This window comes from Cyanistes caeruleus, unplaced genomic scaffold (genome assembly GCF_971803275.1).
Source record: "Cyanistes caeruleus unplaced genomic scaffold, bCyaCae1.hap1.1 HAP1_SCAFFOLD_229, whole genome shotgun sequence".
In the NCBI taxonomy this organism is placed as follows: domain Eukaryota; kingdom Metazoa; phylum Chordata; class Aves; order Passeriformes; family Paridae; genus Cyanistes; species Cyanistes caeruleus.
The window spans coordinates 60,333-85,671 of record NW_028256012.1 but is presented as its reverse complement, the minus strand read 5'-3'; the positions used below and the strand labels follow the sequence as shown (position 1 = coordinate 85,671).

At 51.9% G+C, this 25,339-nt stretch overlaps 2 protein-coding genes across 3 annotated transcripts; one reads left to right on the top strand and one right to left on the bottom strand.

Moving 5' to 3' along the window:
• Positions 1 to 255: 255 nt before the first annotated feature.
• LOC111944894 (uncharacterized) lies at positions 256 to 8,403 on the bottom strand. 2 transcript variants are annotated; one of them, XM_086874463.1, is made up of 4 exons: positions 6,997 to 8,403; positions 5,583 to 5,736; positions 2,165 to 2,243; positions 256 to 1,978 (listed from the first exon to the last, which is right to left on the bottom strand). In XM_086874463.1, exons 1-4 carry the CDS (start codon positions 7,647 to 7,649, stop codon positions 1,335 to 1,337), a joined length of 1,530 nt encoding a protein of 509 aa, XP_086730589.1. In that variant the 5' UTR covers positions 7,650 to 8,403; the 3' UTR covers positions 256 to 1,334. The 2 variants fall into 2 exon arrangements, with proteins under 2 accessions (XP_086730589.1, XP_086730591.1); XM_086874465.1 differs by lacking the exon at positions 6,997 to 8,403 and having other exon boundaries at positions 5,583 to 5,713.
• LOC147645562 (serine/threonine-protein kinase pim-1-like) lies at positions 7,893 to 24,766 on the top strand. Its single transcript, XM_086874460.1, has 6 exons — positions 7,893 to 7,911; positions 16,465 to 16,571; positions 16,682 to 16,732; positions 16,937 to 17,303; positions 17,845 to 18,080; positions 24,761 to 24,766. Exons 1-6 carry the CDS (start codon positions 7,893 to 7,895, stop codon positions 24,764 to 24,766), a joined length of 786 nt encoding a protein of 261 aa, XP_086730586.1.
• The last annotated feature ends 573 nt before the right edge of the window (positions 24,767 to 25,339 follow it).

Below are 25,339 nucleotides of genomic sequence, written 5' to 3'. Positions count from 1 at the left end.
TTTCCCCCCAAAATTCTCCCCACCCCCTAAATTTTTCCCCAAAACCCCCAAATTTCCCCCCCAAAACCCCAAATCCTCCCCCTAAAAAACCAGAAGTTCTCCCCAAAACACCAAATTTCCCCCCCAAACCCCCAAATTCCCCCCAATTTCCCAAATTCCACCCCAAAACTCAGGAGATCCCCTGCAAAAAACAGTGACCCCTCCCAAGAAGCCCCCCAAAATTGCAACTCCTTTCCTCAAAAATCACCAAAAAGCTGAGAACATAAATTTTTTATTTCACATTTTTCACACTTTGGGTAGGGGGGGAAACCCCAGATTTCCTGGGATTTTTCCCATTTTTTTGGGGATGGGAGTGCCCCCAACTTTTCCAGCACCCTTGGCGACACCTCTCCAAAATTCCTGCCCCAGTCCCCCCAAATTAAATGCACATAAATAAAAAGAGGGGAAAAAAAGGGAAAAAAGGTAAAAATAAAAAAAAAAAAGAAAAAAAAGACCACCCCCACCCCATTTTGGGGAAAGGGGGACAGAGGAAAAATTGAGGGAGGGGGTGATTCCCCCCAAAGAAATTGAGGGACCCCTCAAAAAAATTGTGGGAACCCTCTCCAAAAAAAGCCCACTTTGAAGAATGCCAAAGCCATCAAAAAATAGAAAAAAAAAAAAAAAACAAAAACCCAAAAAACAAAAAAGGATAAAATTTGGGGGAGAACCCCCAAAAAATGTGACAAAAATGGGGGAACCCCTCCTTGAATCCAAAGAATTTTTTTTTTTTTCCCAAAAGCAGCAGGTTCTTGGGAGTGGCAGGGGAGGAGAGACCCCCTCCAAATTCCTGGGGCTGTCCCTGAGATCCAGCCGAGGCACCTGGTCCTGGAGGGGGACAAAAAGGGCATTTTAAGGAAATTAAAGGAATTTTGGGGGACTTGGGTGAATTTTAGGGAATTTTGGGGGGCTCTGGGGGCAGGTCTCAATTTTTTGGGGTCTTGCGTTCCGGGGCCGCAACATCATCTCCACGGAGGCCACATTTACCAGGAACCAGTCGGGGACACCAACGAGATGGGATTCTGCTCAGGAAAACATTTATTCAGCTCAGGAACAAACTCAGATCCAGAGACAGCCCCAAACAGAGGCAGGGAGATGGGGTTTGAGAACCAGGGTGGAGTTCAAGGTCAGGGACCACTGGGAACACAGCAAGGGAAAAACCCCAGGGGCCCAAACCCAATCAGAAATCCCTGGGCTGTCACCTCACGAGGGGCCCAGGATGGAGTTTCTTCCTGGGCTCGCAGGGCCCAACCTTCGAGGCAGAGGCTTCCCTTACCAGTGCCTCTGTTGCTGTTGGGTCAAGTTAGAGATCTGGGTGAAGCTCTTCCCACACTGGGGACACCTGTATGGCCATCTCCAGCGTGGATACGCCGGTGCCTGACAAGGGTGGAGTTGTACTTGAACCCCTTCCTGCAGTCAGGGCAGAGGAAGGGCCTCTCATCCGTGTGAATCCGCTGGTGCCTGAGGAGAGTGGAGCTGCTCTGAAACCTCTTCCCACACTCAGGACACTCATAGGGCCTCTCCCCAGTGTGGATGCGCTGGTGAATGATGAGTTCGGAGTTGCAGCTGAAGCCCTTCCCACATTCCCCACACTCGTAAGCCCATTCCCCAGTGTGGATCATCTGGTGGCGGATCAGGAATGAGCTCTGGCTGAAGCTCTTCCCACACTCCAAGCACTTGTAGGGCTTCTCTCCATCCTGAAGCTGCTCATGGACCACCAGCTCAGAGCCCTGGCTGGATCTCCGGCCGCCTTCCTGGCACAGGGTGGGTCTTTCCTCCTCAGAGCACCCTGGGATGGGTTTGGAGCCCCTCCTCCTGCAGGATCTCTGGGGATTTTCCTCCCTGTTGGATTCCTGAGCCATGGAGCTGCTCAAAACGGCCTCTTCCACCAGGTTCTGCCATGGGGATTTGTCCTCCCTGCTCTCCATCCTCAGCTCCTTGTCTGGGGGAGCAAGGACAAGGAGAGGATGGGATTTGCCTCCATGCCAGAGGGAAGGGGAAGGAGATCCCCCCAGTGCGTCCCCGGCAGGACGGCGTCGGCAGCGGGGTTGTCCTGCAGCCGGGGGCCAGGCTGGGCTGGGAGATGGAGCAGGAGAGAGGGGGAAAGGGGCACTGACTTCCTCCTCACCTGCCTGGGTGTCCCATGGCATCTTCCTCTTCCACACAGCCTGCTTCTCCATCTGGCCAAGGTTTGGGAATGGGAAATCCTGGTTTGGGGAAAAATACAATTCGTGAGCACATTGGAACAGGGGGTTCCTCCTGCCCAAGGCCCTCTCTAGAAGTCACAGGGCACCTTGTGCCCATATAAACCTCCTAAACACCAAGATTCAGTCCTGAAAACGCCTCCCAGGAGTTCCCCTTATCTGGTCTCTCCCCTTTGCTGTTCATGGGTTCCCCCCTGTTCCAGCTGCTGGGGGTCACGCTTGTACTGTGGGTCCCCCATCTACTTGGTCCCTGCCCTCCCCTTGCTTCTGAGAGTGCCAGGAATCCAAAAAGTTCCTCTCATTTCTATCTCAGCATTTAGGGATGTTGAAGGTTTTTGGGATCCCAGGGTCCCTTCTCCCCTTATTCTCTTCTTGGGGGTGCAGGTGGTCCATGGAGACCCCCCCTGACCCCTCTCCAGGCTGTTGAGGGTCTTGTGAATTGTGGCGCTCCCCTTCTCTGGGGGTCCTGGGGGACACAGGGCTCTGCTCCTCCAGGCTGCCTCTGCCAGCAGCTGCCACCAGGACCCCCCAAGGGGCATTTTCTGCTCAGCTTTGGAGTTCTTCATTCGTTGAACATTCTCCCCAAAAACCCAACCCAGGGACCCTCCAGGATATCTGGGACGAGCTCCCCCTCCCTGGTCATTGCTGGGATGGGGGGGGTGATGATCCCACGGGTGGGGGACTGTGAATTTGGGGAATGCTGGACTGGGATATACTGGGTGTGACTGAGATAATACTGGGATAACAAGCACCTGACTGGGGTTACTGGGAGTGTCTGGGAATGGCTATGGACATGCTGAGAACAACTGGGATATACTGGGAACACACTGGGAACAACGGGAACCATGCTGGGGACAACTGAAAGCAACTGGGCGTGACTGGGACCATGCTGGGAGGGGATGGGACTATACTTGGGGCTACTGGGTGCAACTGGGATCACACTGGGAGAAACAGGGAGCAACTGGAACCACGCTGAGGGCAACTGGGATCTAACTGGGATCACAGTGGAAGCAGCTGGGCCATGCTGGGCAAGACTGGGACCATACTGGCAGCAACTGGGACTGCACTCAAGAGTGACTGGGAGTGGCTGGGAGCAACTGGGATCAGCTGGAACCACACTGGGGGCAACTGGGAGTGAGTGGGACCATGCTGAGATGGACTGGGACTATTCCAGGGACAACTGGGATCACACTGGTAGCAACTGGGAAGAATTGCAACTATTCTGGGATCATACTCAACTGGGATCATACTGGGATCACAGTGGGAGCAGCTGGGTCCCTGCTGGCTGAGACTGGGATCCCACTGAGGGTGACTGGAATCATACTGGGATTGACTGGGAGTGGCTGGGAACAACTGGGATCATGCTGAGAGCAACTGGGAGGAGCTGGGAATGACTGGGAGCGTGCTGGGGCTGACTGGGATATACTGGGAGAGACAGGGAGTCCCAGGGATCACACTGGAGGCTACTGGGGTCACACTGGCACTGACAGGGAGCAACTGGGGGCCACTGGCCTCATCCTGGGAGTGACTGGGATCAGACTGGGAGTGACTGGGATCAGACTGGGAGTGACTGGGATTAGACTGGGAGTATCTGAGATCAGACTGGGAGTGTGAAGGAAACTGGAAAATTGGGGAAAAAATGGGAAAAAAAGCAGGATCAATAAAAGGAAAATAGAAGGGAAAAATCAGGGGAAAAAAATAGAAAAAAACAGGATGAAATAAAAAAAAAAAAAAAGGGAAAATCAGGAAAAATTTGGGAAAAAAAGAGAAAAGTCAAGGAATAAATGGGAAAAATTGGGGAAAAAATCAGGAAAAGAAAGTGGAAAAAATCTTGAAAAAAATCAGGAAAAATGGGGAAAAAAATCAGGACAAAATAGGAAAAGAAGGAAAAATCAGGAAGAATTGGAAAAAACTGAGAAAATCAGGAGAAAAACTGGGAAAGAACTTGGAAAAACCAGGAAAATAAAGAGGCATAAAATCTAAAAATAGTAGAAAAATAATGGGAAAAAAATTGGGAAAAAATCAGGGAAAACTCAGGGAAATTTGAGAAGAAATTGGGAAAAAGCTAGAAAAAAAATGGGAAAGGAAGATAGAAAAATCAGGAAAAAATAGGAAAGGCATGGAAAAAAAAAAAGTGAAAAAATGGGAAAAATCAGGGAACTATCAGGAAAAGAAAGCCAAAAAGACCCTGGGAAAAATCAGGCGAAATCAAGAAAAAATTCGGAAAAAAAATTGAAAAATCAAGGAAAAAACAAAAATGTTTGAGAAAGCTTGCAAAAAAATCAGAAAAAAAATGTGAAAAAAAAAGAAAGATCAGGGGAAAATCAGGGAAAAAAACAGGAAAAGGATTAAAAAATCTGTAAAAAATCAGAAAAAAATAATGAAAAATTTCAGGAAGAAAATGGGGAAAGCCAGAAAAAATTGGGAAAGGAAAAGGGATAAATCGGGAAAAAAATTGGAAAAGAATTGGGAAAAAATGGGTAAAATCAAGAAAAGAGAGAAAAAAGAAACCTGGGAAAAAACCAGGAAAAATCAGTAAAAAAATTAGGAAATACAGGGAAAAATCAGGGAAAAATGGGGGGAAATCAGGAAAAGAAATGGTGGAAAAAATTGGGAAAAATCAGAGAAAAAAAAATCAAGGGAAAAATGAGGAAAAAAACCTGGGGGACAAAACCTGGGAAAATGTTAAAAAAATTGGGGAAAAGCCAGGAAATATTTAGGAAATGAACAAGCATAATTTAGGAAAAATTTGGAAAAAATGGGGAAATATTGGGACAGATCAGGGGGAAAAATCAGGAAAAAAAAATGTGAAAAATGAGAGAAAAATCAGGAAAAGAAAAAGGGAATAAAACCTGAAAAAAATCAGAAAAAAATTGAAAAAATTGGGGGAAAAATCAGGAAAAAAATTGGGAAAAATCAGGGAAAAAATGGGAAAAAACAGAAAAATCAGGGAAAAATTTGAGAAAAAGTTGGGGAAAAGATAAAAAAATTTGGGAAAAGAAGAGAGAAAAATCAGGGGAAAATCAGGAAAATTTGATAAAAAACTGGAAAAAAATGGGAAAATTTGGGAGAAAAAGGAGGGAAAAAATCAGAAAAAAAGCAAGGGAAAATTAGGAAAAAACTAGGAAAAAACAGAAAAAAATGGGGGAAAAAAGAGTGAAAAAATCTGAAAAAATATTGGGAAAATCTGGGACAAAACGAGGAAAAGAAAGAGGAAAATAATCTGGAAGAATCAGGATAAAATGGGGATAAAAAATGGGAAAAAAATGGGAAAAATCAGGAAAAAAAACAGGATTAAATCCCCCTATCCCATTTTTCCATGGAATTTTAGGAATTGCCTACCTGGGAGGTCGTAGAAGAATTTCCAGACCTGAGAATCCAGGGACTGGGGAAAGGTGGAATTGCGGATGAGCTGCTCAAGGTTTTTTGGAAGACTGATGGCTTGGTCCTCTTCCAGCTTCCACAACATTGGGATGAATCCCACACCTCCTTCTGGCTGGAAATCATGGAAAAATCATGGGAAAGCTGTGATTTAAATTCATGAAATTTTGCCACCAAAGCACCCTTTTTTCCCACCAAAATTTCTATTTTTTTTACCCCAAATTTCAATTTTTGGGATAATTAAATGGGGAAGATAGGGGGAAATGGGGAAAAATAGGATAAAAATGGAGGAAGAATGGGGAAAAGTTAGGGAAAACTACAAAAATATAGGGGAAAAGTGAGAAAAATGTCAGGAAAAATGGAGGAAAATGGGGAGAAATGGAGCCAAAATGGGGGGAAAAAATGGGAAAAAATGGGATAAAAATAGGGAAAATTTTGGGATAATGGGATGGAAATGGAGGAAAAATTGGGAAAAATAGGAGAAAGAAATGGAAGAAAATTGGGATAAAATTGTGGAAAAGTAAGATAAAACCAGGATAAAAATGGGAGAGGGGGGAAATGGGGAAAACTGGGACAAAAGTAGGAAAAAAAAGGTAAAGATGAGGCAAAAATGGGGGAAAATTGGAAGAAATCGGGGAAAATAGGAGTAAAAATGGGGAAAAAACTGGGAGAAAATTGAGCAAAAATAGCATAAAATGGGGAAATAATAGATTAAAAATGGAAAGAATGGGAAAAATAGGAAAACATGGGAGATGATTTGAGTAAAAATGGAGGAAAAATAGGAAAAAAAATGGGAAAAAATGAGGACAAATGAGATAAAAAAGGGGAAAATTGAGAGGAAAAGAAAAAAAATGGGAAAAAAAATTGGGGAAAAATAAGAAATAGGATTAAAATAGGGGAAAATTATATGAAAATGGGATAAAAATTAGAAAAAATAGAGCAAAAATGGGAAAGAAATGGGATAAAAATGGGGAAAAATTGGATAAAAATGTGGAAAAATGGGATAAAATGGAGACAAATTGTACTCTAATAGGGAATGACTGGGAGTGATTTGGCTTATAGTGGGGTGCACAGGAAACTGGAGCCACACGGGGTGAGCAACTGGGCAATGCTGGGAGCAGCCACTGCCGGCACCGGGAGCCCCGAACCCCTTTCCCGGCCATGCCGGACCCGCATCCCCCCGGCCCCTTTGCCGGGGCTCTGCCGCCACCGCCACCGGGACCCCCCAAAAACACCTCCCGGGGACCCCCGGGGTGCCCCCGAGGGGCATCTGCGGCTCGGCTCTGGAGCCCTGCCATCCCCAAACATCCCCCCCAAAAACCCCAAAGCCAGGGAGCCCCGGGGGATTTGGGGCGAGCTCCCCCTCCCCAGGCACCTGCGGGATGGGGGGCGATGGTCCCGAAGGAGCTGCAGATGCAGAGAGCGGGGAGCGCAGGTGGAGCCTCCTCTGCCTGCTCCTCCTCTTCCTCCTCCTCTGTCCCTCCTCTTCCTCCTCCTCTGTCCCTCCTCTGTCCCTGTGCGTGGTTCGGAGCCCTCGGGTGAGCGGGGCCGGGCCGGGACACGATGGGAAAGGGCTGGGTCCCCCCCAAACCGAGCTGGGGGCAGCGGAGCTTTGGGGGAACAATGGGAACGGGGCGGGACAGGGGAACAGGGGGAGGTGGGAGCACTGAGGGTCCCCCAGTTCACCCCAGGAGCCCCAAGCCCCGTCCCAGGCCCCCCAGTTCCCCCCGCAGCCCCGGCTGAGGGGGGCTCAGCCCAGGAGCCGCCGTCGTTCGGGGCTCCCCCGAGTGCAGGAACGGGAGAGTTCCCGGCTCGGGGAGGCCCCAGCACAGGAGGGGATCTTGTCCCTCTTCCAGGGCCTTTCAGGGTCTTCAGGCCCCTCTCAAGAGGAGTTTTTCTCTTTTTCAGGTTTTTTGGGGGGATCCCACCACTACAGGGGTGTTTTTTCCTCCCCATTTTAGGGTGTTTGTGCGGCTGCAGCCCCACAAGCCCCTTTTGAGGGGGGATCATGACGGCTTTAAGTGACATTTTTAGGGGTGTCCCCACCCCAAGCCCCTGTAGGGGATGTTTTGTCCCCCAGGGTGGATTTTGGGGATTCTCTCTACCATGGCCGCTTTAAGGGCCCCCGGTGTTGTCGGGTCCCACTGTAACTCCTCTTAAAAGGGCAACACCGCTCCCGTTGGTTCCGGCAGTGGAGCCCGGGAGGGGTTGGGGGTCCCGGGAGGGGTTTGGGGGTACCTGGGTGATGCCGATGAAGGCGATGGGGTCGCCATGCTGGGTGCAAACCTTTGTGAGGGGTTCCTGGGGATTTTCAGAAGTTCTGGGTGTTTTTGGGGCCATGGTGGCTTCTTGGGAGTTCTCAAGGGGGTTTACAGGGGTCCTGATGGGGGAATTTGGGCGATCCCGGGGGTGGAATTGGGGGTCCCAATGCTGTTTTGGGGAACCTGCTGGTGATGAAGATAAGGACCCCATGCCAGGTATGAACCTTCTCAATGTCTGTATGGGGTTTTACGGTTTTGGGGAGTTTTTGGAGCATCCAGGGCTGTGTTTGGGATCAGGGGAGGTTGGGGTGTCCCGGGGGGTTTGGGGGTTCTCGGCAGGTTTGGGGGTACCTGGGCAATGCGGGTGGCAGTGCTGGGGACCCCGTGCCGGGTTTGAACCTTCTCACTGCGCACGGGCAGCGTCAGCGTGTTCAGGGAGATCCTGGGGGGCCCGGGGAGTCACCCCAAATCCCAGGGACCCCAAATGCTGAGGGACCCCCCGAACTGCCCTCACCGCTGGATCTGCTGCAGGCAGGGGGGCACCAGCACTCGGCCCCCACCCTCCACCATCACAGGGGGGCTGTGGAAGAAATCTGGGGGTGCACGGACAGGTCAGGTGGGACCCCCAAATTTTTCAAGTCTCCCCAATATTTCACAAAATTCCAGACACATCCCACAAAATTATTACAAATTTCCACACAATCTAGAGAAATACCTCAAAATTCTTCAAGTCTCCTCAAAATCCCTCAAAATTCCACAAAAATCCCACAAAATACCACAGAAATCCTACCAAATTCCTGAAACATCCCACAAAATTCTAGAAACATCCCACAAAATTCCCTAAATTTTCTCAAAAGCCTAAAAAATTCCAGAAACATCCCACAAAATCTCCACAAATTTCCACACATTCTAAGAAAAATCCCTCAGAATTCTTCAAGTCTCCTCAAAATCCCACTAAATTCAAGAAAATTCCACAACATTCCAAAAAAGTCCCACAAAATTCCAGAAACATCCCACAAAATTCTTCAAGTCTCCACAAAATCACACAAAATTGCAGAAAAATCCCAGAAAATTATGGAAATCTTTTCAAAAGCCCAACAAATTCCAGAAACATCCCACAAAATCCCCACACATTTCCACAAAAACCTAAGAAAATACCTCAAAATTCTTCATGTCTCCTCAAAATTCCACAAAACTCTCAGAAAATCTCCAAAATATCCTACAAAATTCAAGAAAAATCCCACTAAATTGCAGAAAAATCCCACACAATTCCCTAAATTTTCTGAAAACCCCACCAAATTCCAGAAACATCCCACAAAATCTCCACAAATTTCCACAAAATCTAAGAAATATCCCACAAAATTCTTCAAGTCTCCTCAAAATCCCTCAAAATTCCTGAAAAAAATACCACAAAACTGCAGAAATCTTCTCAAAACCCCACCAATTTCCAGAAACATCCCACAAAATCTCCACAAATTTCCACACATTCTAAGAAAAATCCCTCAAAATTCTTCAAGTCTCCTCAAAATCCCACAAAATTTAAGAAAATTCCACAACATTCCAAAGAAGTCCCACAAAATTCCGGACACATCCCACAAAACTATTACGAATTTCCACACAATCTAAAAAATACCTCAAAATTCTTCATGTCTTCTCAAAACCCTACCAAATTCCAGAAACATCCAAAAAAATTCCAGAAACATTCCACTAAATTCCCTAAATCTTCTCAAAATCCCACCAAATTCCAGAAACATCCCACAAATATCTCACAAAATTCCTGGAAAATCTGATGAAATGGTTAGTGTTCAGGAACACACATAATCACAAATGATCATATGCAGGTGCTTTATTAAGAGCTCTGGGTGTCAGGGGTACACAGACCCAAATCTGACCCATCTTGGTTTGGAACTAAACATCTTTTATACTCTATCATTATATAACTCACATATTAATTACTAAACTTACATTGTTCTATTGTAAGCATTGTTTTTACCTAAGCATGGATTTCTCGTGATACCCCCATGCCCCCTCACATTGTTCCTCATGTTCTTTAAACAATAATTATATCCATTTATATCTAACAATTGTATCATGATCATCTACTGACTACACAGGTGCAGTTTGACCTGATCTTTAGCAAGTACAAGGCCTAACATTTCCCAGGGCCTACTTTTCCAAGGCCTTTCCAAACCTAACTTCCTTTCTAAGTCCCTGAATTTTCTAAGATTTTGAGACCTTTTACTATCACTTACAGGACTTGTGCTCCAGACCCCTCACCAGCCTTGTTGCCCTTCTCTGGACATGCTCCAGCCCCTCCATGGCCTTCCTAAATTGGGGGCCCAGAACTGGACACAGCACTCGAGGTGCTGCCCAACCAGTGCAGAGTAGAGGGGAGGAATCCCTGCCCTGCTCCTGCTGGCCACACTGTTCCTGATCCAGGCCAGGAGCCATTGGCCTCCTTGGCCACCTGGGCACACTGCTGGCTCATGCCCAGCCTGCTGTCCATCAGTGCCCCAGCTCCCTTTCTGCCTGGCTGCTGTCCAGCCACTCTGTCCCCAGCCTGGAGCACTGCAGGGGTTGTTGGGGCCAAAGTGCAGGACACGACACTTGGACTTGTTAAACCTCACCTTGTTGGGTTTGGGCCCTGGATCCAGCCTGTCCAGGTCCCTGTGCAGAGCCCTCCTACCCTGCAGCACATCAACACTCCCAGCCAACCTGGTGTCACCACGGTTCCATGGGGCCCTAGAGTGTCACAATGGTCTCCAGGATTCCATGAGGACTCCCAGCAATCCAATTTTGGATCATACTGGGAGTGACTGGACTCATACTGGGAGTATCTGAGAGTGACTGGGAACACACCATGCACATCATCCCCCATACTGGGGGTGACTGGGAGCAACTGGGAGCATGCTGGGAGCCAATGGCATCATACTGGGACTGACTGGGTTGATCTAGCCAGAGGCAAGTGGGACCATCCTGGGAGTGCTGCCATGTGACAAGGATCATACTGGAGCTTACTGGGCTCATGATGGTGTTGAAAGGGAACAACTGGGATCTCTGAACACCAAAGGTTCCTTTCCTGCTCACTGAAGAAGGAGCTGTGCAGTGTCCATGTGTGAGGGGACCTTCACCTGAACCAGATGCTGTTAGGAGAAAAAGCTGCCTCTGCTGGAAAATCCCACACAACAAGTCAATGCCAAGAGAGCATTTTGCTTTCACAACTTCCCTCCTGGAGCCACAGTCCTTTTGGATCACACAGCAAGCAAGAGAACAGCACAAAATACAAGGCTGTGTCCAGTTTTTGGTTGGACCAGCAAACAGAGGGAGGAATGCCAGGGTTCACTGCCACAGACTCTTCTCTGGGGAACAGAACCCCCCCAGGCTCCATTCCAAATGCTGTGCACACCCTGCTGGCTACAAACAACCCCTTTCTAAGAAGTTGTTGGCAGGAGCTCTCCCAGATAAATGGCATCTTAATGGCAATTTTCATTCAAAATCACCTCAGTTCCAAAGGAAGAACACAAAGCCCACAGCAATCCCAAAGGCACATATGGTGCACCTGGGGAAATCCTCGACTTAGGGGCCCAGTGGGTTAAAAAATACCCATCAGAAGCCACAGAGTGCAGAGTGCAACCTGCAGCAACCACTTGCTGGATCATTTTGGCTGTGCTGCACACGTCTGCAGACTGTCTGTCCCCCTGCCAGGACAGAAGGACACCCGTCAGGGGCTGGGCTGGCTGCTGAGAATGCCTCGGGCAGGAGGATCCTCAGGCAATGAGCAGGTGCCCAGAGCCGCTCTGACACTGAGGCCTCTGTGCCCCACAGCAACGGGAACACCACAAGGACACAGCAACGTTCCTGTGACATCACAGCAGCAGCTCCCCCAAAAACCGCCTGGAAGGTTCTCCTGGGTCACCAAGGAGCACAGAGGATCCTCAGAGGGCACAACCTGGTGCTCAAGGGATCCAAGAGGAACTCAGAAAATGCAGCAAATGAGGACACCCCACAGCCCAGCCTGAACACTGAGAAGGAACAAAGAAGTGACCAAACCAATGGAAATACAACTTTTGGTCACTGATGCTTCTGACTAAAACCAGCAAGGCTTGTTCCATCTTGGACCTTTATTCTAGTTGTAGAAACAAGCAAGGTTCTCTACTGTCAATGTACAGAAAGCAGGAACTTGGGGGAAAGAAGGCTAAGAGTGCCAAAGCCTTGTGTGACTCCTTGGACATCTTGTGGCTGAGGGTGTCCAAGGCAATGGACTCACAAGCGGGGTCCCTGCCCTCCCCACTGACAGCTGCCATCTCTCCTTCAGCCCCACACGTGTCTCCAACAACCTCCTGCCAAGGGCCTCCATCCACACATTCCATCAGCAGCCACAGATCCTCATCCACGAGGTCACCCAGCATCCCTGAGGCCACAGCAGGGAGTGCTCCTGGCATCTGGTAGAGCACTGTGGCTTTCCTGGGATCCTTCTGGTGCCTGTGGCTGAGAGGAGTGGGGTGGATGGAACCAGGACGGGTCACAGATCAGCAGCCCCACTGCAAGCAGTGCTTTCTCCTGCTGTGTGGGGACCGTGGGGTGACTGATATTGGGACTGCTCTGGCTTTGGCTCCTGCAGAGCACACAGTGGCTCAGACACTGGGCTGAGGGAAGGGGTGCCATGGAAACCCAGCACAGGCATTTCTCTTTGGAGAGGGGGTTCTGCAGGGAGAAGGGAGAAGAAGAGACTTTCCTGTCTGCTGAGATTCCCCCTCCTCCTTCAGCAGCCATTCCACAATCCATCAGTACCAGAGTTCATAGGATCACTTCCATGCCAGGGAGCACAAGGCACTCAAAACTGAACCCTGCCAGAGCCCAGCCCTGCCTGCCCATTTGGAGGGTGTGGGGGAATGGAATTTCAGCAGGAGCTGACCCACAATGATACTTTGCCACTTGTGGGTTTCTCACAGCCTTAGAAGGAGTTTGAGATCTCTGTCCCCAACACCTGCTCACCCTTCAAGTGCACACAAGTGCCTGGGGGCAATTCAGGTTCCCTGGAGTGGTGGCTGCTTCCCTTGGAAACAGGAGCTGTTGTCTTTTCCAGTGTGCTTAACTCCCTTCTACCTATTAGAAAGTGGGTGAGTAAAGGAAATGACCCTGGAGGAAGGGGACCAGAAACTGGGAAAAGGATGAAACATGTCTGAATTACAAATTAAATCTATTTCATTTATTTCTTTAGTACTAATCTATTACAAACAAAAACATGTTTCTGAGCTGATTGTTGGGATTCAGGGCTTTATTTCTTGTTCTTGTTGTTATTATTATTTATTAGTATTACTTTTCACTGTCAAGACTTTTAAATCTTAGACATGAATAAAAATGGCTGGATGTCACTCACTGGGAAACTTCCCTTGCTTTTCCCACTGTGATTAAACTGTACAGTCATTTCCAAGTTGCCAGTGGATTCTAAAGATGGAAAATCCTTTTAATGGTGGGGTTAGAGTGGTTTGGAGCTGGGGAAGGGTCTCATCCCTTCCCAGAGGTGCCCCAAGCCCGCTCTGCTGCCACGTCTGCACTTGTGGCCCCTCACGGCTGCCCTGCCCTGGGGACATGGTGGGACCCCCTCCTGCCAGGGCTGAGGCTCCTCATGGCCCCTCACAGCCCCTCATGGCCCCATAGAAACTCTCATGGCCCCACAGAACGTCTCATGGCCTCATAGAACCTCTCACAGCCCCTCATGTCCCTTCATGGCCCCTCATTTCCCCTCACAGCCCCTCACAGCCCCATAGAACCTCTCATTTCCCCTCACGGCCCCTCACAGCCCCAGGGGCTCCTCCCAAAGGAGAAGGGGTCGGGCCCTGCTCACTCTCCTTTTATTTCGGTCCCTTCACAGCGCCGAGTAAAGAAAGGCTGAATGGAGCCTTTCCCCAGCGTTTCCCTCGGGCTTCATTGCGGGCTGAAGCTCTGTGCTGGCGCTGGCCCCAGCACCAACATCCCTGCAGCCCCCAAGGCCTTTGCTGTCCCCCCGTGTCCATTCCCTGTCCCCGAGTCCCGCCCGGCTCTGGCAGCAGCAGCAGCCGCAGCGCAGCGGGCGCAGGCCCGGCCCGGCCGGGGCTCCCGGCCAGGAGCAGCAGCAGCGCCGGCCCTTCCCACCTGCTCCTGCCTCGGCTTCCCAGGGCTTTTGCCAGGGCAATGCTGGCCTACAGCAACAATCCCCCGCAAACAGCCCTGATTCCTCAGGGCCCGCCTCTGCTGCCCTCAGCCAGCCCTCAGAGGAAGAAAGGATCGGGCTCCAGCGCTGTTTTCAGCCCTGTTTTACTCACCCTGAGGCGACAGCAGGAGGCTGTTGGTGCCTTGGCCTTGGCAATTGTAGATCCTGGCTGCTCTTGCCCCTCTTCTACTTGCCACTTGAATTTTAGCAGTACAGCTGCAATTGCCTCTTTCAATCAGTGCTACCCACTGTGCTTTTGTCACAGGGAACTCAGGATTTTTGTTTCAGGCATCATGATCAGTACAGATCAAAATGCTCCCAAGTCCCTGAGCACTAAGTCAAGGGGAATTAAAGCCACACAGGTCACATTTGCAGTGCTCAAACACAGCCCTGTTGCTGCTGCTGCTGCTGCTGCTGCAATAGAATCAACTGACAGAGGCCATCACAGAAATTGCCTCTGCAGTGGCAAATAAAATGAAAAAATCCACCAGGAGAAAGAAAAACCAGAACTTCCCAACTCGCTTCATTGTTTCTTCTGAGCAGCAGAAGAAAAAGGAACAGGGCACCTTTCAGGCAGCTCCACAAGCTCAGGGTTCTCATTTCCTGGGGAATCTGAGATGCAATTGGCCTTGTTAAAAGGATAAAAGCAAAGGGAATGAATTGGGAATTATTAGGAAAAAATGACCCTTCTTACACACAAAGTTCACCAAGTCATTCCCTGCATTTCTCCTTTTCACATTCTTTCTCTCATCCACTGACAGGTCCAGCTTATCATGTTCTGCTGCTTATCATCAACTGATTGTGCTCTTGATTTCTCCCAGTGCAAGAGATGTAGAATCATCTCAACTGAACACAGAAACAAACTCCCTCTGTCAGCCCATCTTCATGTTCCAGATCACTTTCCAGATGTCCATGGGGCTGTTGGAATGATGAGCTCTCCACTGCTGGCTGCAGGCTCTGGAGATTCTTTCTCCACATTCAGCCAGGCTTGTATTCCCCAACAATTCCTGGCAGCCCATCATGTTTTCTTTGGGTAGAAGAGGAACAATGAAAACCTTACCAATGGCACAACTCCCCTGTGCACAAGGAAAAGAACAAGTTGTCAAGTTCTTCAAACATTTGTCCTGCTTTGCTGCAAGAGTTGTGCTGCACTCACAGTGTGGGAAGCCAAGAGAAGCTGCAGCTGGGGACACATCTTGTGACAGGAGCTGCGCCTTGTTCTCCAGGACAGGTTTTTGGAAAGAACAGATGGGACTGGGGAGAAGATTCTGGGAAAACTGAAATAGCTTTGTGAAGAAATTAAAATAAAATCCAAAGAAACAACCACTAAGTTTTTTTACTATTTTTCTCTATTTATTTTTATGTTCCCCTTTTCCATCTTGCACTGTTTCTCCATCCCATTCATTCCAAATGGCTCTCACCTCTAAGATCTGAGACTTGGCAAGTTTTAGACACTGTAAAATACCCTGAGCTATAGCCAGTTTGCCTTGCCCTGTTTTCCTTGGAAAGCAATGCTGGAGACACAAGTGCAGTGCTTGGCTCAGGTACAAATTCTGCATTCAGGGAATGTGCTCAGACGGTGTCTGAGCCTCGGCAGGGACAAGGCACAGCAGCAGCCAAGGGCATTGCTGTGCCCCTGTGCAGGAGTCCAGACTCTGGCTCTTGGCTCAGCAGGGCAAAGTTGCCGTGTTTGGCCAGGCTCAGGGGCTGCCCGGGGAGCGCGGGGCTCGGGGCGGGGCCGAGCGGGCAACGGACAAACGGACACGGGGACAAACGGCCCCGGTGCTTCAGTTGCAGCGGCAGCGGCGGCAGCAGCAGCAGCGGCAGCAGCGGCGGCAGCAGCGAAAGAAGCGATTTTATCCATTTTCTGTGTCTCCTCTCCCTCTCCCACTGTCCCTCATCTTCTCCCGGTCTCCCTTTTCCTGTGTCCCCTTTTCGTCCAGTTTCCCTCTCCCCGTGCCCGCCCGGGCCATGCCCCCGGTCCGCCCCCGGCCCCGGGCGGGGCTGCCCCGGCCCCGGCCCCGTCCCCGCCCATCCCGCCGAGGTCTCCTCTTCGCCTGGCTCTGGCTGTGCTGGGCGGGCATCAGTGCCAGGGGCTGGGGCGGCATTACCGCCCTCTGGCTCCGCCTGGGCCGACCCCGGCCCCGGCCCCGGCCCCGGCCCCGGCCCCGGCCCCGGCCCCGGCCCCGGCTCCTCCCGGGGCCCGCGGAGGACACAGGCGGTGCGGCCGCTGCCGCCGCCTCCGCTGCGGCTTCCCCGGCCCGAGCTCCGCCGCTGTCGCGTTCCAATGAGGGAACGCCTGCGGGTGCCCGGCCCGGGGAGCTCGGGGAGCGCTCGGGGGCCGTTCCTGGCCCCGGGCCGAGCACTGACGGCCGCGTCTCTTCCCCAGGGAAGGCGCAGCAGGCCCTGCAGCAGCGCTACCGAGTGGGGTCACTGCTGGGGCGCGGCGGCTTTGGCAGAGTTTTTGCGGCCACTCGGCTCTCGGACGGACTCCCGGTGAGCAGAGGGGCCGGCGGCGGGCGGAGGAGGAGGAGGGGGCGGAGGAGGAGGATGGGGCTGGACACGGTGGGCGGTGAGCTGAATCCGCTGTTCCCTTTGGCTTGCAGGTGGCCATCAAAAAGGTGCCACGGAACCGCGTCCGGCACTGGGGCGAGCTGGTGAGTGAGCGGGGCCGGCGGCAGAAGCCGGGCCGTGCCGGGCGGGGATGAGCCGGGGCCCGGCAGGGTGGGAGCCGCCAGGACACCTGGAGGGAGAGCGGGCGTGGGGCCAGCGGAGGGCACAGAGCATCCCGGGCTGGCTGAGGGCTTCCCGAGCCCTGGCACGGCCTCAGCCCCACTGACGGCACCGTGCTCCTCCCGCAGCCCGACGGCACCAGCGCACCCCTGGAGATAGTGCTGCTGGACAAGGTGTCCACAGGCTTCCCCGGTGTGGTGCAGCTGCTGGAATGGTTTGAGCTCCCCAACACCATCGTGATGGTGCTGGAGCGCCCGGAGCGGTGTCAGGACCTGCGACGTTTCATTCGGGCACGGAGGTTCCTGTCCGAGGAAGAGGCGCGGGAGCTGTTCCAGCAGGTGCTGGCGGCCGTGCGGCACTGCACCAGCTGCGGGGTCCTGCACCGAGATATCAAACCTGAGAACGTCTTGGTAGACCTGGACACCGGCGAGGCAAAACTGATCGACTTCGGCTGTGGCACCTACCTGCAGGACACAGCCTACACTCAATTTGCAGGTGAGCCCACACAGGGGTGGTGATCCTGGTCCTGGCATCTCCTGGCCCAACATCTCCTGGCCCAACCAGGGTGTGGCAGGAAGGATTCTCCCAGGACTGGGGCTGGGGCTGGGGCAGCCAGACTGACAAAATCCCCCGTGGGTGGGGATAGCAGAGAGGGGGAGCCAGAACCTGTGCACCTGCTGGTTTGGTGTGCAGGTGAGAATGGGCTTGGACTGCTCTGCTCACCTGATTTGCCTTGGTTCAAGATATTTTTTGGGCAATGCCAGCAGGGAGGATGTGGGTATGGTTTTTCCCCAGCACTGAGTGGGTATTTCCCTTTGTGTGTCATGGTCAGGCCTTGCCAGGGTTTCTGCTGCCCTCTTCCAGCACCAGTGGCTTCTTTTCCAACCCCAAGTTTGTACCCAAGTCCCAGGTGCTGGCGAGAGGGCAGCAGGTCACCCCATGGGCCACTGGGGCAGCCCCCACATGCCCAGGGATGCTGGGGCCAGGCTCTGGGAGCAGCAGCATCCCCCTGATGAGCTCCATCCATATTCCATAGGAACACCGTCATACAGCCCCCCGGAATGGAACGACTTCGGCTGGTACCATGGCGAGGCAGCGACCGTCTGGTCCCTGGGCATCCTGCTGCACGAGATGGTCTGCGGGGAGCACCCTTTCAGAAGGGGCAGGAACATCAGATGGGGCCAGCTCCCGCTGCCACAACGGCTCTCCCAAGGTGGATCCTCATCTCTGGGCACGGGGGGAACACCAGTGTTGGGAGACAGCAGCGGGCTCGTGAGCATCCCGCTCTGGCAGCTGCTGAGGAGGTGGCACATGTCCTGCTCTCCTGCTCTCCTCCATAACAAAGAATTGATAGGAAAGTTTAGGCTCAGCTCTGAGCACATCCAGCGTGGCCTGGGCACGGGAATAGTGGGGCAAAGCCGACAGGAGCCTTCTCCAACTGACCAGTGGTTTGTGGTTTCTCTCCCCAGACTGCCAGATTCTGATCAGGTGGTGTTTATCCCTGAACTCCTTGGACAGGCCCTCATTAGAAGACCTGTCCTGTGATCCCTGGATGCAGGATATTCATCAGCCCTAGAAGAAGGGAGAGAGCCACGGGCACAGTGATGCAGGGACCTGGTAAGTTACAGCTCCACACATGCCCTGGCAATCAGCAGCAAAGAAACCCAGACTTTTTTGTCCTGCCTGTGTCACTGCACTGGGGTCATCGAATGGGAACACACAGCCCTTGTGCTGGAGCTGAGCTGCTCTGCCCAGCACTGGTGGGCACCATCTGAGCTGGTTTTGCTTGTCCTGCTTCACTGACAGCCGGGCCCTGGGCAGAACCCTGACAGCCTGGTGTCACCCCAGGGAAGAAGGAGCCCCTGGAGAAGCTGTACCAGGTGGGGCTGCTGCTGCTGCTGCTGGAGACATGGAGGACAACAGCAAGGATGACAACCTCTTCCTCCACCTGGCCAGCGGGAGCTGGCGATGATGGACTTTGATTCTGGCACCTTCTTCAAAGCCAGGCTCCACAGAGAATTTTCAGGTAAGTCCAGACCCAGGGGGATGCTCCCACATTTGTGCATTGGCTGGGAACCAAAGGCTTCCCCTTTGCTGGGGCAGATGCAACTGATTCCTCAGTGGCTGCCCAGCTGGTTTTTGGCAGGGCTGGGGACGTGGGCTGGGGTGGTTACGAAATGGGAGTGGGATCCTGGCCCTGCCAACAGCCCCCAGCACCCACCGTGCCCCGGGCTGGGGCTGGGGCAGCCAGCCCGACACAAACAAACCCCCATGGCAGGAGCACAGGTGGGACTCCAGAACCTGAGCACGGCTGCTTTGCTGTGCAGGCAAGGAAGGGCTTGGGCTGCTCCACTCCCCTGCTTTGCTTTGGGATCACCGTGATTTTGGGGGACAGTGCAGGGGGAAGGGAGAAAGCATGGGCTTCCCTCACCCATGGGTGGGTTTTTCCCCAGAATGTAGGCGTTGGGCCTTCCTCAAGCTCCTGACAGACATAAGATTTTTTACCATTTTTCTTGTTTCCCCTTTTTGTCTGTAACCTATTTTCATTAATTTGTTGTTTGTTTTTCTAAAGGAAGCATTCCAGGTGGGGTCCAGTCTGGATCAGGAAGTGCTTGGGACCAGCTGTGGCGTGGATGGGCCGTGCCCTTGGAGAAGACTGAGGACATCGTTTGGGACCAGCTTTTCTTGTGGCAGCGGATGGTGTGAGGTGGGTCCTCATCTCCTTGGCATGGCTGGGACAAGAGCTTTTGGGAGATGGCAGCGGGCACAGGAGCATCCCGCTCTGGGCAGCTGCTGAGGGGCTGGATCTGCCGTGGCTGGCTGCAGGCTGGGCACATGTCCTGCCCTCCTGCTCTGCTCCCCAAGGCAGCAGTGATGGGCAGCTTTGGGCCCAGCTCTGAGCACGGCCAGCATGGCCTGGGCACCGCGGCTGGCTGGGACAAGGGGACAGGAGCCTTCAGCTGACGGGCGGTTTCTGCTTTCTCTCCTTGCAGCCGGGCTCTGCGGATGCTGAGGCTGCTCTGGGCTCTGCCAGGGCTCTGCTGGGCTCAGCACCGGGCCGGGATCAGCCAAAGAAGAAACGCTGTGACCTGCAGCAGAGACCTGAGCATTTTGGCAATGCAGCTCAAGTCTGCAGAGTGTCCACCTCCAAGGGAAAACATGACACCCCCCAAAAATTAAACTTGTTCCATGATTTCTGAAATGAAATCCATCTGGGATGACCCCAAATGACATTTTTCATCTTGCTCAAGCTCTAGCTCAGCCCTTTTCTGAACAGTTCTGTCCCACATCTGCCTTTTACTTCACAACTGCTCCCTCCTTTCCCCCAGTGAGTTCCCAGCCCATCACAGTCTCCATCACACTGCAGCCTTCCTTGATGCCCCTCACCACGAGGAAGGCCAAGCCCCAGTCTCAGGGACTCATCCTGTCACTGGCTGAAGAGCAGCAATGTTTCAGAAGTCTGGTGGGAGTTTAGTGTCTTTCAGAGCTGCTCTCCAGCCCTCCGGTCTCCTCACTGCTGAGTTCCCACTCCCTTTTCCTCATCCATCAGGATGAGCTCCGTGAATCCCCTTGTGATAAATGGAAATGATTTGTGCTAACTAAATTGTAACTGTTTGGAAAGTTATTATTTGAAATTAGTTATTATTAGAAGCAATCAAGGGAATTAGTGTTACAAGGCAGATGTACCCCTCTACAGATGTTACATGTTAAAATTAAGATAGAGGATGTAGTTTTGAGATAAGTAATGTCCCAAGAGAAAATTGACCATGAGATGGATAAAGTTGGAATGACTTTAGGCACAGGACCTGAACATTATGAAGGGTAAGATTAATTAGTGGAGCACGATGCTCACTTACATAACACAATGTTTAGTATGCACACACAGCCTGTAAGATTATCCAGAGGACAACGAGGATGTGTGTAAGCCTTCATCAATAGACCACCAAAAGAAGACTGAAGACCCCCTAGCAACAAGTGAAACATGCACCATGAAGAATAGTAATGTAAAATTAAAGCATCATAAATTGGAGGAGACTTACTGGAAACATGAATGAATATAAGCATACAGTATATAAGTTTAGTTTGAATTGCTTTGTTTTGTACCTGAGGCAGGGTGAGAAGCCCTCCCTGTACCCCGGTCAGTCTTGCTTATGCTTTAATCATACTTAATTACTGGCAAGCTATATTCATATATATGTATATATATATTTTCATATATATATATATGTATATATATATGAATATATTCTCTAAATTGTACTCTTTTACTAAATTGTATTCTTTCTATATCAAATTGCTATTTAATCCACTAAATTGTATTCTTTTATTAAATTGTATTCTTGTATTCAATTCACTAAATGGTATAATTTTTTTTCCTGTTATTAAACTGCTGTTAATTTAATAGCCCTAGCTGTCCAAATTTCTATTTCATTTATGACACTTCCCTTGGGTGAGTTACAGCCACAGCGAGAGGGAGGAGGAGATGATCCCACCCATGGCTGCTGCTGGCTCCAGACATTTGCTGAGATAAAGCTGAGCCAGAGCTTCAGCATCTCCCCCAAAATCACAGAATCACAGAATGCCTTGGCTTGGAAGAGACCTTAAAGTTCATCTCATTCCACCCCCTGCCATGGCAGGGACACCTTCCACTATCCCAGGCTGCTCCAAGCCCCATCCAGCCTGGCCTTGGACACTTCCAGGGATCCAGGGGCAGCCACAGCTTCTCTGGGCAAGCTCTGATCTCTGCCCAGGTGAGCAGGGACAGGAGCCGAGGGAACGGCTGGAGCTGGGCCAGGGCAGGGCTGGGCTGGAGATGAGCAAAAGCTTCTTCCCCCCCAGGGGGCTGGGGCAGTGCCCAGGCTCCCCAGGGAATGGGCACGGCCCCGAGGCTGCCGCAGCTCCAGGAGCCTTTGGCCAGCGCTGCCAGGGATGCACAGGCTGCGATTGTTGGGGTGTCTGTGCAGGGCCGGGGGCTGCACTCCATGATCCCAATGGGTCCCAGATGCCAGCTCAGCCCCTTGTGCAACTCTCACCCTTGGGCTCAGCCTTTGTGTCCCCTGGAGGCGCTGGCAGAGCTGATGGGGTGGGGCAGGAGCGGGGCAGCCCCAGCGTTCCCCTGGCAGTGCCAGCACAGCCGGGCCAGCAGCCCCAGCGTTCCCCTGGCAGTGACAGCACAGCCGGGCCAGCATCCCCAGCGTTCCCCTGGCAGTGCCAGCACAGCCGGGCCAGCAGCCCCAGCGTTCCCCTGGCAGTGACAGCACAGCCGGGCCAGCAGCCCCAGCGTTCCCCTGGCAGTGCCAGCACAGCCGGGCCAGCAGCCCCAGCGTTCCCCTGGCAGTGACAGCACAGCCGGGCCAGCAGCCCCAGCGTTCCCTCCCTGGAGACGCTCCAAGGGAAGCGGCCAGAGCCGCGTCCAGTCAGCGGAACTGAGCGGCCACTGAGCACCCCCGGCCTGGGCTGCTGTGGATTCCTCTGCACACAGCTCGGGGAAGGTGCCCTTGGCCACCCCCACAGTGCCACAGACAAGTGTCACACACAGTTACAGAGCTCTGCCCACAGCTCACAGGGGCAGTTAATTTAAAAAAAAACCCCAAAAATCCACCATGAAAAAGAGAACTCTTACCTGGCAGAGCTGTTCCACCCTTCAGCTGAGACACCTGCATGCACACAAGACCTGGGGCTACAAAATATTAGGCTTCATTGGCAAATTTGCAGGAAAATCAGGTTTAGGACAGGCTATCAGCAGAACTGTTCTCAGCTGGGTGAAAAAGGCCCCTTTGGCAGCTGCAGGGCCATTGAAAATGCAGACCCTCAGGCCATGGGGGAGAAAAGGGCTCTGAATTCCCCTCCCCTGACACACAAACCCTGCTCCCAGGCTGCTCCCCACACTGGATTCTACTGGAGGACTGTTGAAAGCTGAGAGTTGGCTCTGGCTTCTTCATGTTCGTGTCCTAAAGCTGCCTGGGAGAAGAAATTTAGGGTCAACTCCACTGGCACAATCCCTCCTGGCCCAGGGCACAGCCCCAGGAAGGTCTTTGCTCCTCCCTCGGCCCTCCCTGAGGAGGCTGGCAGCGCTCGCAGGTTTATGGCATTTGTCCTTGCTGCCCCTCACATCCCACTGCCCCACAAAGAGCCCCGAGCCACCCGTGAGGGACAGGCCCTGCTGGGCCAGGCCTGGGCTCAGGGCTTGGCCTTTCTGCTTCCTCCAACCCAGCCAGGCCTGGCTCAGCATTGCAGTTCCTGTGCTGTGCCCCAAGCTCGCTCGGGCCCTGCTGGAAAGGGACCTGAGGTACCTCCATCCCCTCAGGCAGTGCATGGGAGAAAACAACAAACTTCTCAGGAGGATGGGGAACAAACTTTCAGCTGCAAACTTTAGAGAATGAGGTCCTCGGAAAATCATAAAGCTGCATGCAATTAGAGGAAATCACTTCATTAAGCACTGACTGAGCCAACTCGTCCAACCCATCCAACTTCAAGCTATCCAGATTTTGAAAACTGAAGTCAGGAGAAGCGAGAGAGGGACAGAGATCCACAGTCAGCCTTGGATCCAGCGCCATCTCAGCTGCTGTGAGCTCCAGGGCCGTGGCACATGTCAGTTTCACACCCGTGTCACAGCCTCACCTGCTCTGCTCCCTCTCCCAGCTGGGGTTTTTGGGGTGCCAGGGGCTTGGCAGCCACTTTGGGGCTGGAGCAGAGGCTGCAGTGGCTGGGCTGGGGCAGTGACCGCCCCACACAGGCAGAACTTGCTCTGCCCCCAAACACACCCTGGAGATGTCTGGGGCCATTCATCATTTCTCTGCTCTCCAGCACTGAGGCAACGCACTCTGGCTACAGCTCTGAGCTTGTGCCCATGGCAACCAGCCCTGGCAATGGGGCTCCATGGAGCTGCTCTCAGGAACACCCCAAGAGTTGGGGAGTGCCCCAAAACTGCCTCAGAAACGTGAGATACCCCAAAATCTCTTCAGGAACGTTGAATATCCAAAAACTCACTCAGTAATGGCCTCCCCCTCCCTTCATCATCCCCAAACTTTGGCTGTCTCATTGCAGACCCCACCCCACCTCCCCAATCCAAACCCCAACCCATCCCATCCCTGCTGACATCAAGACCCCCTTCCCAAGCCCAATTTCCCTCATTTCACACCTCCCAAACTCCATCCCACCCATCCTGCCCCACCCAATGCCCATCTCACCCCTCCTGATCTGCATCCCACTTCACCCAATCCCCTTCCAACCCCATTCCACCTGATGCCTTCAGAAGGCTGACCTAGAACAGAGGCTGCACAGAGTTAAGAATAAAGTTTATTAAAAGGCCTTAAAGGATACACCTTGGGCAGTACAAGAACCTGGACAGGGCTACACCCAAAATGGACCAGAAATGGTCACAAAAATGGACAAGTGATCATGAGGTCTCACATTTTTAGAAGTTTAGGTCCATCTGCATATTTGGATTCATTTCCAATTACAGCTTCAGATGAGGAAGTCCCATCCTTGTTTTCTCTCTTCAGTCCACCCTTGTTCATGCTTCTGGGCATGGAACTTGTAACAATTGTCCTTGGTATCAAGCTAGAAAAGGAATTGTTTTGTCTACCTACTCTCTGAAGAGAGCTCACTAGCACTTAATAGGAAGTTCAAAACTACAAACCTAGGCAGTGCAGAATTTGAAAAATATGAAAGCTAAAATTTAAGGCAACACACCCTGAGGGACTGTGGAATCCAGTAATTTTGGGTGGGATTGAGTAGATTTCAATGGCACTGAGTGGTTTTGAGGTGACAGATAGAACTCGCTCATCTCCTTGAGTGCCAAGAGATGGAGACAAATACACCAAATACCCCCAAAACCCTCCCCATTACCTCCCTGAATACCAGATTCCCTTCAAGCACTAGTAAAAGAGATGTTTTAGATGCCTTTGATGAATCTGTAGACTTTTACTCCAATTTTGTCTGTTTTAAAGGGATGAAGATGAATCAAAAGAAAATTAGGGCCAAATCAAAATGACCACCAGCCCAGTGTGTTCCCAACACAGATCACTGGGAACGTGGGTCATCAGGTCCTGCCCAGCGTGGGTCCTCTGATGGGGGATGGAGCCGGAGCAGCACATGGACACCTTCCTGCACTTGGGGCACTCACAGGGCTTCCCTTACCGGTGCATCCGTTGGTGTTGGGTCAAGTGAGAGCTGTGGCTGAAACTCTTCCCACACTGGGGACACTCATAGGGCCTCTCCCCAGTGTGGATACGCCAGTGCTTGATGAGGTTGGAGTTGTGCTTGAAGCCCTTCCTGCAGTCAGGGCAGTGGAAGGGCCTCTCATCTGTGTGAATCAGCTGGTGCTGGAGGAGGCTGGAGCTGGTCTGAAACCTCTTCCCACACTGGAGACACTCGTAGGGCCTCTCCCCAGTGTGGATCATCTGGTGGATGGTCAGCTGGGACCTCCGGCTGTAGGTCATCCCACATTCCTCACACTCATAGGGACGTTCCCCAGTGTGTCTCCTCTGGTGGATGGTCAGGTTAGAGCTGTGGCTGAAGCTCTTCCC

Excerpts from the sequence above, each read along its gene's own strand:
- LOC111944894 (XM_086874463.1), bottom strand. The coding sequence starts at position 7,649 with ATGTCACTTAAAGCCGTCATGATCCCCCCTCAAAAGGGGCTTGTGGGG. Across the intron at positions 5,737-6,996 it reads CATCGCCCCCCATCCCGCAG|CCAGAAGGAGGTGTGGGATT; the intron begins GTGCCTGGGGAG and ends CATGATTTCCAG. Across the intron at positions 2,244-5,582 it reads ATTCTTCTACGACCTCCCAG|GATTTCCCATTCCCAAACCT; the intron begins GTAGGCAATTCC and ends TCCCCAAACCAG.
- LOC147645562 (XM_086874460.1), top strand. Across the intron at positions 16,572-16,681 it reads GGCTCTCGGACGGACTCCCG|GTGGCCATCAAAAAGGTGCC; the intron begins GTGAGCAGAGGG and ends TTTGGCTTGCAG. Across the intron at positions 16,733-16,936 it reads TCCGGCACTGGGGCGAGCTG|CCCGACGGCACCAGCGCACC; the intron begins GTGAGTGAGCGG and ends CTCCTCCCGCAG.